This window comes from Rhinopithecus roxellana, chromosome 2, assembly GCF_007565055.1.
Source record: "Rhinopithecus roxellana isolate Shanxi Qingling chromosome 2, ASM756505v1, whole genome shotgun sequence".
NCBI lineage: Eukaryota > Metazoa > Chordata > Mammalia > Primates > Cercopithecidae > Rhinopithecus > Rhinopithecus roxellana.
Window position 1 is genome coordinate 81,510,580 of NC_044550.1, and position 20,074 is coordinate 81,530,653.

The window sequence follows — 20,074 nt, forward strand, 5'->3', positions numbered from 1 at the left end:
CAAAACTACTTCTATTTCTCCCCTACTTGAAATCCTTCACTGGTCTCCCACAGCTATTAAAGATGAATCCAGACTCTTAATTTTTCCCCAACTTTAAGGTAAAATTGACAAATAGGAATTGCATATATTTACGGTGTACAACATGATGTTTTGATAAATGTTGTGAAATGACTGAGTCAAGTTAACTTGCATATCTGTCACCTTACATACTTATCATTATTTATAGTGAGAACTTGTATCAGTCTTCTTGTGTGTATGTATATATATATATCTCCTATTTCCCGGAAATGTGACATATGACCACAGCATTCAAACGAATTTTCTCTTTTATTCTAAGTAGTCTCTCTTAAGCTATGAATTTCAAATCTTAGAATATCATCTTCTTTAGTAATTGGACAGATTGCTATGAAAACTTGACTGAATTGCCACTTCAAACTGGCATTCATTTAAAAAGATATAATATGGAGAATGTGAATGATAAAGAATATATTCTTCAAAGTGAGACATATATTGAGTCAAAAATTCCCAAAAGCATTTTCTTTTCAATTAACATGGCCATAACCACTGCCATACCCACCACTGTCTCTTCTAGGACAATGCTAGAAGTCTGATATTAGTCCTTTTGAATATCTTATACTTTTATCATAAGGTAGTATATCATCAGATATTGCAGTACCTTAGATAAAGACAGATTTAATGTTGCATTAGATATGTCTAAAACAGTCATGCAAATTTTTTGAAAAGATGTTTTCTAGAGGAAGATGTAGCTTGTAAAGAAAAAACTGCATCTTAGCATCACTTTGTTACTAATTCATTTCGGCTGAGTTAAAAAAATTGTTACTTAAATGACTTATTTTTGTCAACTGTGACGAACGAATGATATATGAACATCAAAATTTGGAAATTTATCAGGCTAGTCATCTTCAAAGAGAATTTGAACTGACATTCCTGTGCTCTTTCATAGGAAAGAAACTTGTTTAAAATTTCTTTTCTCCTTTAAAGCATTTAGTGAATCTTAAATTTCTACCTTTGAATGATATGAAATTAAAACACTGGTAGATCTATTGCTTTATAAGTGGGGAAATGGAGTTAAGAATTTATTTTTTGATGATTTCTAAAAGAAAAATACTACATTCTTAAAACTTTTGAATGATGTTGTAATACAAGTGTTATTTATTTATTCTCTGTGTGTGTGCGTGTATGTGTGTTTGAGACGGAGTTTTGTTCTTGATGCCCAGGCCGGAGTGCAATGGCATGATCTCGGCTCACTGAAATCTCTGCCTCCCGGGTTTAAGCGATTCTCCTGCCTCAGTCTCCCAAGTAGCTGGGATTACAGGTGCACGCCAACAAACCCGGCTAATTTTTTGTATTTTTGTAGAGACGGGGTTTCGCCATATTGGCCAGGCTGGTCTCAAACTCCTGGCCTCAGGCGATCTGCTCGCCTTGGCCTCCCATAGTGCTGGGATTACAGACATGAGCCACAGTGCCCAGCCTATTTATTGTATTTGTTAATATTAGTTGTCATTCCCCTGGGCTGTTTTCATCACAATAAAAATAGATAAAATCTGAAAATATTTCTCTATATTATTACATAAGCGATACTTGTGTCTAACATTTTTATCAATTATGGTTTATGAATTAAGTATTTAAGTTAAAAACTTGATTTTGGACATGAAATTCTGAACAGAATATATTTCCTTCTTTATATTAGGAAGCAATGGCATTGGCTTTTTTATTATACCCTAATTATTTAGTTTTTATTTTTGTGCCATATCAGAGTAAGTACAGATATAATCCAAGATTCCTGATTTGATTAGTCCTGATTTCATTAGAAGCATTTTTTGTATGTCTCCTGTGTTCAATGATGTGCCACAGAGGCAGAGGATGAATAAAAAGTTGGTCCCATCCCCTAAGGAGTTTATTTTTACTTTAAACCAGGAGATTGCATATATTATTAAAATGTAAAAATTATTATTTGAGGTAAAACACTTTGAAACAAAAATACTGTACCATAACACTGTACATTATACATTGCCAAGCTGATGATCCAGAAGTTATTGATGTAGGTAAAATCCACCATTATTTGGTTTCCCATTTCTGTTCTGCTACAGTGTGACTTTCTTTAACACTAATAAGCTCATGTACAAAAGAGAATCTCAGCATAACATGAAAGTAGTTATGCAGCGTTTCAAGCAAGACGTAATGAGAATTATAGGGAAAGGAACACGCCCTCAGTCTAGCTGTTGCACAGGCAGAAAAAGCCTTCTCAACTGAGCCATCAATGAAAAGTAAGTACCTGCACTGGGTTTCCGCCTTTCAAGATGCATCCCACAGCCTTCCATGGCTCTCTTCAGGGTACACATCCACTTTTCAGAGTTCCACTTCCATCATCATTTTGTTTTGCGTGTTTCTAATCTTTCCTGAAGCGACCTCCAGCTACTTCTGAGCTGCTTGCTTGGTTGCCCAAACTTTCTTCCAAGGTACCAGCTTTTGTTTTCATCACTGCTTTAGTTACAAAGCTGCACAGATCTTGAGGGGTCTGCCCCAAAACAATTCTTCCCATAAGCCCTTGTCTTAGTCAGCTTAGGCTGTTATAACAAAATACCTAGGTGGCTTAAACAACAGACATTTACTTCCAGTCATACTGGAGGAAATCCAAGAGCAGGGTTGCCAGCATGGTTGGATGCTTGGTGAAGGCTCTGCTTCTGGTTTGCATATTGCCACCTTCTCACTGTATCCTAATATGATGGAGAGAGAAAGAAAGCAAGCTCTCTGGTGACACTTCTTATAACGGCAATATTTGTATCATGGGGGCTCTACCTTCATGACTTTATTTAAATCTTACTTCTTCCCAAAGACTGCATCTCATAATGCTGTCATTTGGGGGGTTAGGGCGTCAACATGTGATTTTGGAGGGAAACAAGCAATCCATAACAGCCCACTTATTTTAAGTGCCATTTTGTGGAATACAATATTTTTCAGGAACATGTACGTTGAATTACAGTAGAAATGCCTATTTTTTCTATATTCACTGCTCATATTATAGTTGATCAGTTTCTAAAACTAGGATATTGCAAATATAATACAACAAATACCTATGGCAATTTGATAAAACTGGACATTGTCTATCTAAAAGCACGTAACATTATTATTTAGTTTCATTAATCTTTTCTCCTAGGTTTTTCCTGTAAGATATTACATAACTTTTCACATCCTGATTTTCCCATGGAAATATATGCATTGAGTTAAGCTGATAAAACAAAGTTGATACAGGAGATCCACATACCCTTTTAGATATTTGTGCACTGTGGTGATGTTTGTGTAGTGAGATTAATAGGACCTGAAATGTGGTTACGTTGCTACCTTTTTTCCTAAACTAAGAGGGCCAGTTCAGTGGAAAGAACACTGAACCAGGAAAGAGTTCCAGAATTCTCTGTAACTAGCTGTGTGAAAGCCACTTAATCTCTTCATACACTTTCTGATCTTTTAAATTTAAGAATTGCAAAGTTGGCCGTCACTCATGAGAATAAAGTTAAACATGAAAAATGTAAGTGGCTTCATTATTTGCTTTTATTATGGTTGCATCTTTAACCACAGAAGAAAATTAGATGGATATTTGTGAAATTTCTGACAATCTTCTTAGCAGTAGATAGTCAAACCTGTGGCTCAATTCACTAAATTACTACTGCTTTTGCCTCCTTTGAAAGGTTTAGTGCCAACTCAGTTTCAAACTGCCTAGGTATTAAAGCCAAGTAACACTGTTTATTAGTGAGCAAGTCAGTTCATCATGTGAGGATGAGACTTTTAAACAGCAGAAACCCTCAAAATGAAGGGAGTATTAGTCACAAAGAAGACAGCCAATGCCAAGCCCCACTTGTTTTCAACACATTTCAGAACAGAGAAATTTCTAGACACTATGTGAAAATAAGACAGAACATTAGCTTTATCTGTCCTAAACTCAAATTTTAGAAATATTTAGTACAAATTAAAAATTTGAATATGATTTATAAAGTACATAAAATCAGAGTTGTCCTTGAATTCAAAGATTTTTTTTCCTCTTTATTCTAGTATCAGAGTTATTTAGGAATACATAAAACATATATTTCTGCAGCCTACATATGCTATAACGTCAAGGAAGGTATTCCTTAAAAATAAAATGAAAGCAGTAACTCTTGAAACATTTAATTTCTTGCTGTACTTCAAATAGAACTTGAAAAATACCATTAGGAAATGTATGTTGTTGTCAATACTGCCATTAAGTCGCAGTGAGATCAATATTACATGGTTACACAGGAATAGATTCCATTGGCTCCGTTCTTCTACCTGAAATATGATTGTATTATAAATATATGATTCCTCAGCAAAATTGAGTTTGTATAATGCATTGTTGTTTTTAAAGCTGCTACCAAATGGCTATGTACAAAATGGCTATGGCTGCGTTAAATCCTTCAGAATATAGCATTCTACTCCTTATAAGTAAACTGACACTGAAGAAAGAAACACCAATATGACCAGGAAAAATTCAGTGAACAGCCAGATTAAAGACAATTACAAAGAAGAAGAATATCAGTTTGTGTACTGCCTTTGAGAAAGGCAATAAAAAGATGATACAGCAAGTACTATACTAGCACTTATTCCTATGCCTAAAGCTCCACAGATGGGAGACAGTAACAATTTATCCCATCATAAGAAATGTTTCACTTCCTTACCCTTTTTTAGGTAAAAGTGATGAGTATTGGCTTAAAAACGATGAGTGGTCAAGGATAATCACTGTGTATCAAATTGCTTACACCTTGAGAAAATTCATTAAACCATAGAATCTGCTGTGGCATTCGAAGACTGCCTCCTTGTTCAGGCAAAGACTCCACCCAGTTGGAAGATTCCAGAGCATTCTGTACTTGGAAGCACCTGAATACACTAATTAAAGGCCACGTTGATTCCTCCTGGCTGGGAAATGGACCTAATTTAGAAACAGGCCTCCCAAACTTGAATATGCATGTGAGTCACCTGACCATTGTGTTAAAGATTCGAAATCAGTAGATCTGGGGTTATGGCCTGAGATTCTGCATTCTGTGGAATGAGGATTTTGACTTACCAGTTTTTCCTAACTCATGAGAATGAAAGAAAGCATGGAAGAAAAGTAGTTTTTTAAATGTTAGAGTTGCAAGGGTGCTCTTTTCCATGTGTCCCAGTGTGTCTATGGATAAAGAAGTAAGACAGTTCTTATGTCACCTTCCGCCCTTAAACATAAAGCTGTCTAAGAGAGGCTACAGAAGTAGTACATCTTCTGATACCCCTATCAGGATTTCACACATAAGTATTACTCTTGATCTGTATATCTTGTTTTACAATGAAATGAATTCAAAATCTGGACACCTCACAAAAATTTCAGAATGAGCCCCTTTCCTTTTTGTTAGACAAAATAGATTTCTGCAGTGCTCATTTGGAAGGGTGGTCCTGCTCAGACAGGATTTACCCTCGTACCTCCACACAGAATCAAAGGAATTCCCATGTATTGATTTATTTGTTCATCCCCTAAATTAAATATCATGAAATGAAAACCATTCATAATACCACTACCCAAAGACGTTCACTGTTGGTCTTAGCTATTCACAGGAAGTCATCACCTATAACGTGTGTTATAATAACTTATGCTTCTCAACTTCCTTTTTTTCAAAAAAGTATCCAAATCTTTATCCTACTACACAAAACAAGCCAAAGTTGGTTTCTAAGAATATTTTTTAAATTTCTGAAAACAGTGCTTTATACATTAAAGAATGTTGGACAGTTTTCTGCACTAGGGTTTTAGCATTTCATTATTTGTCATGCGTGAAGGGATTAGGAAATATGTTTTTCAGATTTAAATTAAATTCAAGGGCTATGGGGATAGCTGTGAACGAATAGACTAGATATATTCTTTTCTACAAGCCTAAACACCCTGTTGGGTAAGTTTTCTGTTTTGAAAGTTACTCTGACTTCATTTAGTAGAGTGAAGGGTCCAGAGGGTTAAGGAGTTGTTGTTTAAAAGACGAACAAAACAATTTAAATGATTCTAAATCATTTAAATGTATTAAATTAGATTTAAATAGATTTAATATATTTAAATCTGTATTTTAAATGTATTAAATAGATTTAATATATTTAAAGTTATTTAATATATTTAAATCTAATTTAATACATTTAAATCTAATGTATTAGATTGTACATTAAAGCACCCAATTTTCCAGTCCAATAAAAATAAGTATGAAAATGGGTTAATGCATCACAGATGTATACCCTAAAGTTTTGTTTAGGTCCTATCTAGGTGTATATATGTAGCACTTAAGTATATGCAAGATGGTCTATTTCAATAAGACAATAATAATAAAGTTTAAAGGTACTGTTTATTCCCTTTTTGTTTCTCTTTATTCCACGTAAAGAGGCCCTGTTCTTTTCAGTGAAAGGGAGAACGTCACCATTACAAAAAGTGATTGCAGGGGAATGGTTGGAATCACCAAAAATCTTTGTCAGATGCTACCAAATATTAGAAAATTGAATTTTAATGTGTTGACTTAATTCTCACCTGGAAGAGAAGACAGTCCTATCTCTATCTCATGCTGACTTTGACTTCTTAACCTTCGGTTTATTTACTATGATTATAATTATTATCAAAATGTATCTTTCAGAATTAGTATAACTGCACCTTGAAAAAAACTTTAAGACAAGTTTATTTAGGCAATAGAAATACAATAAATGTTTTGTGTTTATGATATGAAAGTATAGCAATTAGATTTTAAGGATATCCCTCCCCTGAATGGCCCATATTTTCCTGATGTCTTTACACAACAACATAGAAAGGGCGCAAACACCCTTTTAAACTTCCATATTCTCATTAATTTCATTCATTCAACAGGTTTTTATTAACCATCTTCCATGTGCAACACATTCTTCTAGGTCCTGGGGAGTCACAAGAGATGAGAGGAAATATTTGTCCTCATGGAGTTCATATTTCAGAGAGTGTGTTTGAGAAAGTTACTACTATATAGATTCAATTTAATTTCTTTATTTTATTTATTTATTTTGAGACAGAGTTTCACTCTTGTTGCCCAGGCTGGAGTGCAATGGCATGATCTTGGCTCACTGCAACCTCTGCCTCCTGGGCTCAAGTGATTCTCCTGCCTCAGCCTCCTGAGTAGCTGGGATTACAGGCACCCATGACGACATCCAGCTAATTTTTGTATTTTTAGTAGAGACAGGGTTTCACCATATTGGCCAGGCTGGTCTCGAACTCCTGACCTCAGGTGATCCACCCACCTTGACCTCCCAATGTGCTGGGATTACAGGTGTGAGCCACCGTACCTGACCTAATTTAATTTAATAAACATTTATTGACTGACTTATGCAGAATTTTCCTATTTCCTATGAATATGAATACTTGAAGAAGATAAAATGCATGGTAGTATAAATGTCATCTCTCTATAACATCCCTTAAACTAGTTGCCTCCTCATCTGTGTTTCTATAATACTTCATGTGTGCCTGTATCATAGCAAAGATCACACTGCATTATACTTTTGTGTATGCCTATTTGTCTTATCCTCAGTGGTCTGTGTGAGGCTCAGGACCCTGTACTATTTATGTCTTATCCCCCTGAAGAGCTCAGTACTTGCCCAAGTAAATGATTGGACTTGAAGAGGATTGAGTATGTAGCTTCTGCCCTCAGAAAACCTTCAGTGAAGAAGGGGAAAAAAAAGATAAATAGCCTATTCCTGAACAGAACTCTGTAAGAGACAAGCAATCTTTTATGTAAATGTTCTTATTAAGGGAATCTTGATAGAGTAACAGTTTAAAAGAGAGAGGATTGATTTAATATAATAAGTACAGAATGTTATTTATCAACTATGTAGAACAAAAGAAGATAAATTCTCCTGGTATTTAAATAAAACTTGAGGGAATTACAATGTTTGTATATTACAGCTACACAGTCTTACATAAATTAAAGTAAATAAGCCCAGGTGTGAAATAATTACTACATCTGCAGGTAGACAAACATTTACCAAATTTTACGGAAAAAAAAAAATTTAGAATCTTCTCCCTAATCTGAGTTTCCATATGTTTGAATGTTTGATGAAAAATAGTCAAAGCATCAAATTGGAGTATCAGCAGGGAAACAGGGGTCACTCTCCCTGAAAGAATTGCCCTTCAGTATCGGATTCCTATTTATCATGTCCTCATTCCTTTTCCCACTGCCCGTGAATCAGTGTTCCTATACTTTGCCTCAAACAGGCAACATCTTCTAGTTGTTGTTTAACAAAGTTCACCTATATTCATGATCTAAATGATGCCATCTCTTTAGATTCACCAGCTAAAGGGTAAACCATCTTATGGGGAAGTATGTGAGGGTAGGTACCTGCAAATTTTGCATTGCCTGTAATATGTAATAGATTTTTGACATACTCTATTTCTGGGTCTCTTTTCTTGAATGAGTCAGAAAGTGGGTGAGCAAGTGTAAGGAATAGAAATTAGATGCACAGAATTCTGCAATTTCAATTAGAATATTTGCTTACTGAATGCCACTTCGTAGATGATCATGGCCTACAACTCAGAATTTCATGGCTACTGAAAAACTGCTCTTCTTGTGGTCAGAAATGCCGCCATTGTCTCACAAATAAAATAAGAATTTTAAATGAGAAAGAAATAGAATATACTTGGGATACTCAAGAACAACAAGAAGGCGAAGATTGTGTCCTTACTTTTCTTGGCATAGCCATTTAATATATTCTCTATCTTATCCCACTCTACCCTTACTCCCAGAAAGACACTTTTGAGGAACACATGGGAACTGTTAATGTTTTTTGAATAAAAGTATGCTTAGTGCATAGAATGCCTGCAGGACCTTTCACAGAAATTGACCATTCCTAGATTCAAATAAGAGGCTGAATAGATTTAAGGGTGTTTTCTGAATTGTCATGTTAGCTGCAGAACACAGCACTTTCAACACAGAGTGGGACTTTTCTTCTGGAGAAGAGCTAGGGAAACCACTGTACCTTTTAAATATTTTTGTTTTTAACATATATGGTTTATATGGTTTTGAGTCATTGTAGAAACAGTCTGTGATCAGGCCCCAAATTATTATCACTGTTCATATTGCCATAGGGACATAACAAGGTAACCTATCTCAAGAAAGCCGAGTCTGCAGGGCTTAATTATTTGCTTGTCTCAGAAAGCTCTGTAATTTACCTCTTGAGGTTTTGACCTGTAATGATCACCTTCTTCTTATGGTACTTAAGGTGTCCGTCTGCTTGGCCATCCTAATGCTATTGATTTGACTGTCAATGAAAACATTTGTTTACATTCCTTAAACTGAAAAGAATCTTCTCACCGCACTGTGGCACAGGTAACAGCGACTGATAGGAAAGTGCCACTGCACATTTTTTCCCTGAAGATTAGGTAATGAGCAGTTGTGACCATGACTCCAACCTGACCCAGCTTGAATGACATCTTATTTTAAAAACAGTAAGAACCATAAAAATCTTCTGAAGGCATCTTGGTTTCTACTCTAAATGATGGCAATTGTAGAACAATTAAAATCTATGACATTTTACATTGCAAATAAGATGTTTCTGTTTGCTACTTTTGGCATTCTTTTTCCTTATAGCAGGACAAAATCAAGTTATTTATATATATACACATAATCTTGACATATATATAGATCAAAATCAGATTTTATATATATATAATCTTTACATATATATGGATTTTTCTGTGCATGGAGTTTAAACTTTGACTCAATAGTATACACACATATATTACGGTTGCTTTTCAAGAAAAATCAGTCTAAAAATATTATCTCAAAAGAAATGTAAAATTAAAACAAAAATTGATTCCAAAGCTTTTCAGGCTACAAGTCAGTTTGATGAATGCCTTCAGTCCTGTACTACTGCCAACTGTGTCAATAACAAGTGAAACTATCTCAGACACGATTCCTAAACATTTTTGTAGATATGGGGGAAAAGTTTTAAGATATTTATACATCTTTACTTTAAATATTGCAATTGTTAGAAATTCGTAGTTACCAAATGTGAAATATCAAATTAATTAAAGATAGTTTTCATCAATGGGTTTTGATCAGGATAAAGTTTCTTAGAATGTTTAATGTGTTTAGTTGGGTTACAAACTGGTTAGTTTGTTTCCTCACTGGTATGTATTTCCTATCCTTAGAAAGTTGTAAATCTGAGTGTCTTAAAAAAATAAAATAAGGCCGGGCGCGGTGGCTCAAGCCTGTAATCCCAGCACTTTGGGAGGCCGAGACGGGCGGATCACGAGGTCAGGAGATCGAGACCATCCTGGCTAACACGGTGAAACCCCGTCTCTACTAAAAATACAAAAACTAGCCGGGCGAAGTGGCGGGCGCCTGTAGTCCCAGGTACTCGGGAGGCTGAGGCAGGAGAATGGCGTAAACTCGGGAGGCGGAGCTTGCAGTGAGCTGAGATCTGGCCACTGCACTCCAGTCCGGGCGACAGAGCGAGACTCCGCCGCAAAAAAAAAAAAAAATAAAATAAAATAAAATAAAATAAAAGTCTCTCTAGAAAGTAAGAGGCATGCTTTGTAAACCACAGAATCACTAAATTTCATTCCACTGCTGGTTTTCAACTGGAATACACTTTCAACTATTGTCTTTTAATGTAGACCTTTAATGCCTGAGGAATGCAGAGCCACGGTTCAACCTGCACAGACACTGACTTCAGAGTGCTCCAGGCTCTGTCGAAACGGCTACTGCACCCCCACGGGAAAGTGCTGCTGCAGTCCAGGCTGGGAGGGGGACTTCTGCAGAATCGGTTAGTATTTTTGTTTTCACCTGAAAAGGACTGGGGATGAGTCAATCCTTAGGTACTCAAGAACTCAACACCGATTGTTTCTTCTACAATAATATAGTGTTCAAAAGTGTTTAGCCATTTACAATACTATTAATGCTCATCTGTTTCTGAGCTTGTAAGTAAAATCTTGCTCATTTTCTTAATGTAAACAATTCACTTATGTAAGTTAATTATAAATATACAAAACCTTTAAATGACTGAGTCCTTTCAAAAAGTCAAAAATGCAAATAGCGCAACTAGATAATCTCTGTGGGCCTCTCGATCCTGGGTTCTGAGATTTCACACTAGCCAATGACATAGTGTTTGCCAAACCCCTCTCCAAGCACTAGCATTTTCCAGACACCCCGTAAATGCCCTCCCTGCCTTTACTGCTTGCTTTCCTACCACAGCAGACTAAAAACAGGGCTTTTCAGTGGGTGTTATTAAATAAAAGGGGAAAATGCAATTATCTAGAGACATATTACGAGATTTTTTCATGCTTTTTGCCACTCCCCTGTGAACCATCAACTAGGTGTGCATCTGCTCAGTGAGAGCAAAGGAGATTTTTTCCAGGGTTGTTCTAGCCTTTAACTTGATAGTTCCTCAATTATGTGCAGTGATGTTTAAGTTCTACTTGGTGTAAAGTCAGAAAATTAGATAAATTTAGAAACCTAGAGTTTAAAATGTGTATGTTGAAAATGCATAATTAACAATCAGCATATACCATCACTTAGAAAAGATTTTGATCTCGGTTATTTCAAATATTAAAATACTTATTGCCAATGAAAATTAAAATATCAAATTAACATTTAATATTATTTATTCATAAATGCTATCTTTTTGTTTGTCCTCAAGATGTATTTCCAAGAATTATAACTATAACTTGTCTATTTTTATATTGCCCAACAAAAATAACCAACATTTAAAACCACACATACAGGATACATTTTAAACTTAAATTGCTTCAGCATTAATAACATTATGTGTTTGATTAATACTATGGTTATGTATCTAGGAAGGAATTATCAAAATTAAAACTCAACAGAAATTAAGTAATTACATTATTTAAAACAAATGCTTACATGTTATTGACCCACCCTCTCTACCTTTTTGTTAGTTGACCAAAAATATGAGAATCAGTATTCAAATGTAATGATATTCAAATTCCTGCTAATATATTGTCTTTCTGCTTTCTTTGCTGCCTGACAATATCTACTTTCTCTGCTTTTTTTTTTTTTTTTCCTTTTTTTTTTTTTGAGATGGAGTCTCTCTCTGTCGCTAAGGCTGGAGTGCAGTGAGGCGATCTCGGCTCACCGCCACCTCCGCCTCCTGGGTTCAAGTGATTCTCCCACCTCAGCTTCCCGAGTAGCTTGGATTATAGGCGCCCACCACCATGCCCTGCCAATTTTTGTATTTATAGTGGAGATGGGTTTTCACCATGTTGGCCAGGCTGGTCTTGAACTCTCAACCTCATGTGATCTGCCACCTTGGCCTCCCAGAGTGCTGGATTACAGGTGTGAGCCATCATGCCCAGCCTCTCTGCATCTTTTAGTAACAGAATATAACATAAAGTGTCCATTCTGTTATATTCCCTGCTTTGCATTTTGCCTAATCTCTTATGTTACCTGAAGCCTGCTAGTAACAGTGTGTTTAAATGAGGGTGAATGAATTATCTTAAATACAATTGGCATTATACAAACCTTAATAGATACTAATAATAAATTGTGATATAAATGAAAATAGACATACATTGAGTTAAATAAAGTTTTACTCCATGAGGTACTTTCATTTTTACACTGAATCAATTTAAATAGTTTGAATATATAACATTCACCAAAACCATTCTATAAAAGCAATCTGTTTATTTGGGATGTTTTGGACCCAATCAAGAATTTTATTCATGTACTCACATTGTTTACTCATCTCCCACAGATTTAAAACATAAAATTGTTTATTTTCTGCTTATTTTTTCTTTTCCAGGTGTCAAAAACAGACCCCTGGAATTTGATTAATGTAATTGAAAGGTTAAAATAACCCTGTCTTGTCAAAACATAGGGAAATGTATTGAAGGAATTTGACTCCATCCACAGTGACTGTACTCCCCAGATTTAATCAGAAAATGGCAATTTATGTATCCAATTTTACATCTCATTTTAGCAGTATATCTTTACATTCCCCATTTATATTGTAGTGGTAAAAATTCTTTAATGAATAAATTCTGTGCTGTAGGGTAACCCTGAAAAGGTTGGCTCAGAACATCCTTTGTTGGCCAATTGCACTGACTCCAGAAAGGGACTTCAAAGTGTCATCAGAGAGCAAAACATATGCTGCCTGCCCCTGGAAGCAAGAGGAAGGAAGAATCCAAAGGAGTTTATATGGTGGATATTCCACCTAACCAAAATCCCAAACTGATTGTTCCTTTATGTTACATTGGAGACGCTTGAGCCTCTCTGTCTCCCCCTCAGGCTGGGTCACTCCCATGTTGAGATCCTACCTTGAAGGAATGGGAACAGAGTTTGGGAGGCCCTCTGTAGAGAATGCTCCTGTGGAGCAGAGATTTTGAAGGACTAAAATCTTCATTTTAAACAGAATTAATTTTGCAAAGGGTTGCAACTGTTTCTCATGATCTCCGCTTCTCTAGAAATGTCTCTCGTTCTCTGCCGAGTTCAGGCCTCCAAATAACTATGGGTGTAAAAGCCCGTTTGCTACTGGTATATTTATCTTTCAGATCATTTTGTAACTATCTCCCTCCTTTTTTCCCTCGCTTCCCTTATTCAGCAATATTTGTAGGTCTCATGCTCGGTCTTGTTTCTGACACACAGAATGAGAGTGTGATGTTCTTGCTCTTTTTCTCTCCCAGCAAAATGTGAGCCAGCATGCCGTCATGGAGGTGTCTGTGTTAGACCGAACAAGTGCCTCTGTAAAAAAGGATATCTTGGTCCTCAGTGTGAACAAGTGGACAGAAACATCCGCAGAGTGACCAGGGCAGGTATTCTTGATCAGATCATTGACATGACATCTTACTTGCTGGATCTAACAAGTTACATTGTATAGTTTCTGGGACCGTTTGCATATTCCTTTCCAATGGGCATTTATTTTTTAGCCTGTCATTAAAAAAAAAAAAAAAAAAAAAAAAAAAAGACTGTTATCCTGCTACACACTCCTGTGATTTCATTCTCTTTTATTAATTTAAAAATGATTTCCAGAAATGTGCAGATCCTCTGTGTGTATGTCAGCATGTTTGTTCACATATGCACATACACATACTCATAATCCCTATATACGTTGTTACTTAACAGATGATTTTTAAAAATATATACTTCCTTGGGCAGAGTAATTTACACAGAAATTCCACTGTAAATTGACAACGAATTTTTTATGTCACTAGAAGAGATTATTTGACTTCCTAGGAATCTTCTGTCAATAATCACTAAAGTCAACTTTAATAGAGTTTTGAAACATTACTGTGCAATCTGATGGATCTAATAAAAAAGGCAATATTTTTATATTAAAGTACTATACTAGGAGAGAATGTTTCAGAACTCCCTGATGAATTTCTAAGTGAGCAACTTGATATAAAATTGTAATCTTCATTTTTGTCAGTGTATCCAATTACAGAATGTTACACTTACCTTTTTATTGGCTGAGAAATCTGATTACTTCGTCTTAATCTCAAGATTGTTTTCAAGTGTTTTATAATTAAATCATAACAGCATATTTTAAAATCAGTCTTCCTAAAAGGTCTGCTTTTATTGTATATTTTATTTAACAATAGGCACTGGGTTTGTGTTACATATTTATATATTTTATTTTATTTTTATAATATAGACATCACCTAGATGAAACACCTTTACCCTGTCCTGTAAAACACTAAAGTTACATTTTTCACCAACTTAATTGGAAAGAAGGGGAGTGAGAAAGCAAACAGTCTTTAATGTGCTGTGGATCTAATCTAGCAAGGTATCCTTGTGCCAACATGTAATCATTAACGACGGAAGAAAAAGCAAGAAAACAGCCAATTCTTATAAAATTCCAGCATTAAACATTTGTAAAGTGCTTTTCACCATAGCAAGACTGTCAGAGTCCATGTTATTAGAATGTTGCAGATTTCCACTGAATCGAACCTCACTGGAGAAGAGCTCACTTGTTTTTTTTAAAAATCTTGGCTATGTAAGCTGTCACCTGTACAAATTTTTAACATAATAATTCTTGCCAAATAAGACTTTAAATGTACATGTTCCTTCAGAACTCAATGAAAATACTCTTTGGTTAATGTATCAATAAATTTTCTGTAAATGTTCTGTTCAGGGTTTTAAAGAGATGACATGTTCTGACTTAAAACTGCAAAAAGTATAGTAGATATTTTTCCTCATGGTTTTCAAAGCCAGCTCTCCACGTTTGGATTTTAACAAAATATAAGGCCTCTTTGCACTACTGAAAAAACACATCTACTCATGACAAGTGCATACCCACTATGGCTGTCCTTCTGTAAACATCTATTCCTCTAGAATCTAAATTGTAGAGCAGTAGAGATTATGCAGCACCAGCTGACTTTCTAAACCTGCTCCTTACCTTTAGGAATACAAGCCTCAATTTAAAAAATATGTTGCAGCTAGTATTTCTCTGTTGTTTTAAGGTGAGAGATTTGCAGTTAAAGCCCAGTAAGCATTTATATAGAAGCCACAATGTAGAAAGATTGGTTAAGTACACTGCTCTTGTCTTCCATATATGATTACTTAAGTTTCAAGTGACCTCATGCCAAATGGAAATGGGTTGAGAAATCTTGGTTCAGTGCTTAGTGAACAATAGCCTGCATTAAAAAGTGCATGCATAATTTTGCACAATTTAGATTCAATTGACAGTCTATTCAAAGAAGTCTCAGGATTAAATGAGCATGGAGACCAAATTGCCCTCTTACCCCAGAAAAGGGGTGGTCCCTTCTAGTCACACTAACACTTCATTGGCCCAACAGTGTGACAAATCTTGCAATGAACCATGCAGTAGCCTGCATCTGTAGGTTAATAGCAATCTTTTGTCTCCATTGCTTTCTCTTCATAGCCCTTTTACTGAATTCCATCACAGAAAGTTTTACAATTAAAAAAAAAAATGTCCTGACAACCATTTTTGTAAATGGACCTACCATCTAATCATCCCTTATTCAACGTGGGTGACATTAACAAAATGTGAACTTCTTGTGAGGGAGCCAGCTGTCTAAATCTGTCAAATCGTGCAGTTTTATTACACATTCTCCAATTCTTCCGAGCTTCCCTGAAAACAATAAGGATACTGCTATATATTCAGTAAAATCTAAAAAAATCAAGCATTTCTTCTTACATCTTTAAACTTTCCATCTCCTCCCCAAAATAAAAGGTGTTCTATTGCCTTTAGTTCTACTGTTTTAAAATATCTATATTAAGTTGACCAGGCCCAGATTTTTAATACAGCTTTTTCCCAAGTGAAAGATTTTCAAGTGACTTAGAAAAACATATGTGCCCCAGGTGTCACTGCCTTTCCTTTTGTGAGTCGTTAGAATAAAAGACCAAATTCTTCTCAAGAGAGGATAGCAAGATCCACGGATGTTAAACCAAGCAAAGAAAGTAAAGTCATTGGAGTCATTTATTTCTGTTCTTAGGAGAAAAGTAGATAGCACTGGCTAATTGATGGCAACATATTTTAAATTAAGTGGTCAATTCAAAAAATCTCTTTGACCTTTTCTTTCAAGTAGATTTTTTAAATGCATGACTGGAGAATTATCTTCAATGATTCATGATGAGAGGCAGGTAGGAATTGGTTAAGAAGTATGAGCTAGGAAAAAAATATTGTTTAATCACATGAAAGGCAACATCTGCTCAGTTCATAAAGCACACAATCTCAAATGGAAGAAACAAAAGTTCTTCGTAAGAATGCTGATGCATAAGATAAAGACAAAATAATGCAAAAGAAAAATGTATATTATTATTCCCTTGTCCATTCTCAAGTTTAAGCTGTGGTTGTCAGTTGAATGTGAAATGACATTGTAGTTGTTTTAAATGGTTGGAAATAACCTTTCTACTACTGTTTCTGCCACACTGTTGTCCTGGTTCATAAAACCTTGTTTTCTTGACAGTTATTTAGGTAATAAAAGGAATGCCAATTGGCAGATCTTTAAGTGAAAAGGAGAAAAGATTTAAGAAATTGAGTGATGGCTAAAAGTGCTTCCATCCATAACTTTTTTTCTTGGATTTTTTTTCAATGTAATTATTGTAAAATATATTTTTTACTTTATCACAAAGAATACTCGGAAGTTTTCTCAGATTGATGAGTATCTCATAAAGAGTAGAGAAACCAACACATACAATATACACACACAACCTAAATAGAAAACTGTTCTCTTTGTTATTTGCATGCCCCAGCGCAGTTACTTCTTCCCTATTTATTTCTTTGAAAATGATTGCAAAATAGTATACTAACAATTTTAATCCATTTGCTGTTTTTTGTTTTGTTTCATTTTGTTTTTGTTTGTTTGTTTTTGTTTTTGTTTTTGAGACGGAGTCTTGCTCTGTCACCCAGGCTGCAGTGCAGTGGCATGATCTCAGCTCACTGCAACCTCCGCTTCCTGGATTCAAGCAATTCTCCTGCCTCAGCCTCCCGAGTAGCTGGGATTACAGGCACCCGCCAGTATACTCAGCTAATTTTTTGTGTGTTTCTCGTAGAGACAGGGTTTCACCATGTTGGCCAGGCTGATTTCAAACTCCAGACTTCAAGTGATCCAGCTGCCCAGGCCTCCTGAAGTGCCAGGATTACAGGCGTGAGTCACCACGCCCAGCCTCCATTTGCTTTTGATACTGTTTTTATCTCTGAGTTATAAACTATACAAGCTTACCAGGTGTAAGGTGTGAGGTTAGATGCTACATCTAGGAGCGTTCAAGATATACATTAATTTAAACTTTTATTAGTCCAACTTTCCACTAAAACTCTTAGCTTTGAAACATAAAAGAGAAATCAAGCCCAGATTTTTAGAGGAAAGCTAAGGTATACCATTGGCAGTTGTAGTTTTAATTTTAGTTGACTGATTAACCAATTAGTTTATAAATGTTACCTATAATGTCTATGTTCTCTTCCTCTCCCTCCCTCCTTCTCTCTCTCTCGCGGCTAACATATATGTGCATGTGTGTGTGTGTATATACATATATATATACACATACATATATATACATATACACACATACATATATACATACATATACACACACATATATATACACACACATAAAAGGAAAAAGAATATATATGTGTATTATATATATATATACACATATATATATAATACACATATATATTCTTTTTGCTTTTAGCCACTTCCCTCTCCTACATTTTCTATTGGTTTTGCCTAAATAGACGTGTTCTCAATACAACTATGTTGAAAGTATCCTGGGCTAGACTGCTATTGATTTTGCTGGTTATGATCTTTTCTTTGTTTTTCTGAAAAATAGCCTCTCCTGGTTCCACATTTTCTCAAATCCTATGTAACAAAGAAGTGGATAGTAAACAAACGACATACTAGGCTGATCCATTACAATCTTTGAAAGAAATAAGGAAGAGCAGAAATCTCTACCAGTCCAGACGCTCCAATTCAGCTGCTCTAGCATAGATACAGGAAAGACCTGGAGAATAACACTGGGGTTAGCTAACAGCAGGGAAAGTTAGTAGCTATTTCCTAGCCAAGGAAAAACCTTCTCTATGGAATAATTTTAAGAAAATTATTTCAAATCTGTGAGAAAAAAAATAAGAAGCCATTCCTCAATGGAGACTTTAAAAATCTTAATATCCCTACCCCTGAGATTTGAAGTTGCAGAGGACTCAGACCGAAGTCCCATGGCAGAAAATGCACATATTTTTAAACTACTCCCAAGAAGTAAACTATTACTGTGAATGCTGGCAATACCATCAGAAAGTTTATCTTTACAATACCTAAAAATAAATATATGTTTGCTATCTTATCCTTTTTTTGTCACACCACCATAAATTGGTTATACATATACAACCAAATTGATTTTATATATATGTGTGTGTGTGTGTGTGTATATATATAATATGTAAACAAATGACATACTAGGCTGATCTATTACAATCATTGAAAGAAATAAGGAAGAGCAGAAATCTCTACCAGTCCAGATACACACATATATGTGTGTGTGTGTGTGTGTGTGTGTGTGTGTGTATGTGTATGTATATATAAAACCATGGAACCTGCCAAACACTAATCCTAGCCAACTTCAATCCTTCTTTCTCTTAACTACCTTCTCTGAATAAGTTCTGGACATCACCTTAAAATAAATTTTTAGGAGAGTAATATATATTCATGTGATTGTGAGGGAGCATTGTAGAGCTGTTTTCTTCTCGGTCACTGTGGTGATTTTCCTAGATGCTATGGAAAGGTTTGTTCACTTACGAGATTAGGACTTTTCTTAAATTCTTAAATTCCTCATTAAATATGAACCTAAGGTATACTCGTCATTTACCTTGATTCCCATATAATTTGTATAGGTCATATATAAGTCAATTGACAAAATAAAAAAACAAATAATTAGATTCCTTCTATCAATAGAAAGCCTTGTGCTTAAAATCTGTTATTCTTTTTTGAGCCAGACTAAACAGTAACATAAAAAAATGGCATCAGCCTAACATTAAATCTAAGGTTACTTCTCACATACATCATAAAGTCAGCCATCATCTTTCATGTAGGATGTCTTGGGGTTTTCTTTTTGCATATATAGATCATGTGTTACTTAAATCCAAAATACATGTGTGTATATATACATATATATGTAACAATATAAATGTATGATGAGTTATCTCAATTGACTATAATCTTCGAAGTCAAAAAGAAAACATTTCAGTACATAATATAAAAAGAACTGAACATTAACAGTAATGGGAAATTCATAATGGCTAAATATGAAATAAGCTTTGTCTTTGCAGTTACAAACTAATTCTTGTACATTTTCCCTCTCACTAAAAAAAAATAACTAATTGATAGTTGCCATTCACATGAACAAGGTATGATCAGGCTTGGGATTGTATGCCCAAAACCTATGTTTCTTTACCTTATATTCTTAAAACTTGAGACATGATTTTTCTAGAATAAATTAAGATTTCATGTACAATAGAGTACTTTTCCTAATACTGTTATGGAGAAACCAAGTTGACTACCTTATGAGAGATCAGATATTTCCCTTATCTCGTTATATTCACAGCATAT

General features: G+C 35.1%; 1 protein-coding gene across 2 annotated transcripts in view; it reads left to right on the forward strand.

Annotated features, from left to right (window-relative positions):
* The window catches only part of HHIP (hedgehog interacting protein), a 96,425-nt gene extending 79,105 nt beyond the window's left edge, over positions 1-17,320 (forward strand). The window contains exons 12-14 of one of the 2 annotated variants that reach the window (XM_010372148.2): positions 10,667-10,815; positions 13,694-13,822; positions 14,662-17,320. In XM_010372148.2, coding sequence (XP_010370450.1) covers positions 10,667-10,815; positions 13,694-13,822; positions 14,662-14,672 — 289 coding nt within the window. In that variant the 3' untranslated portion in view covers positions 14,673-17,320. Of the gene's footprint in view, positions 1-10,666; positions 10,816-13,693; positions 13,974-14,661 lie in introns of those variants that run through there. The other variant, XM_010372147.2, reaches the window with a different exon arrangement.
* The last annotated feature ends 2,754 nt before the right edge of the window (positions 17,321-20,074 follow it).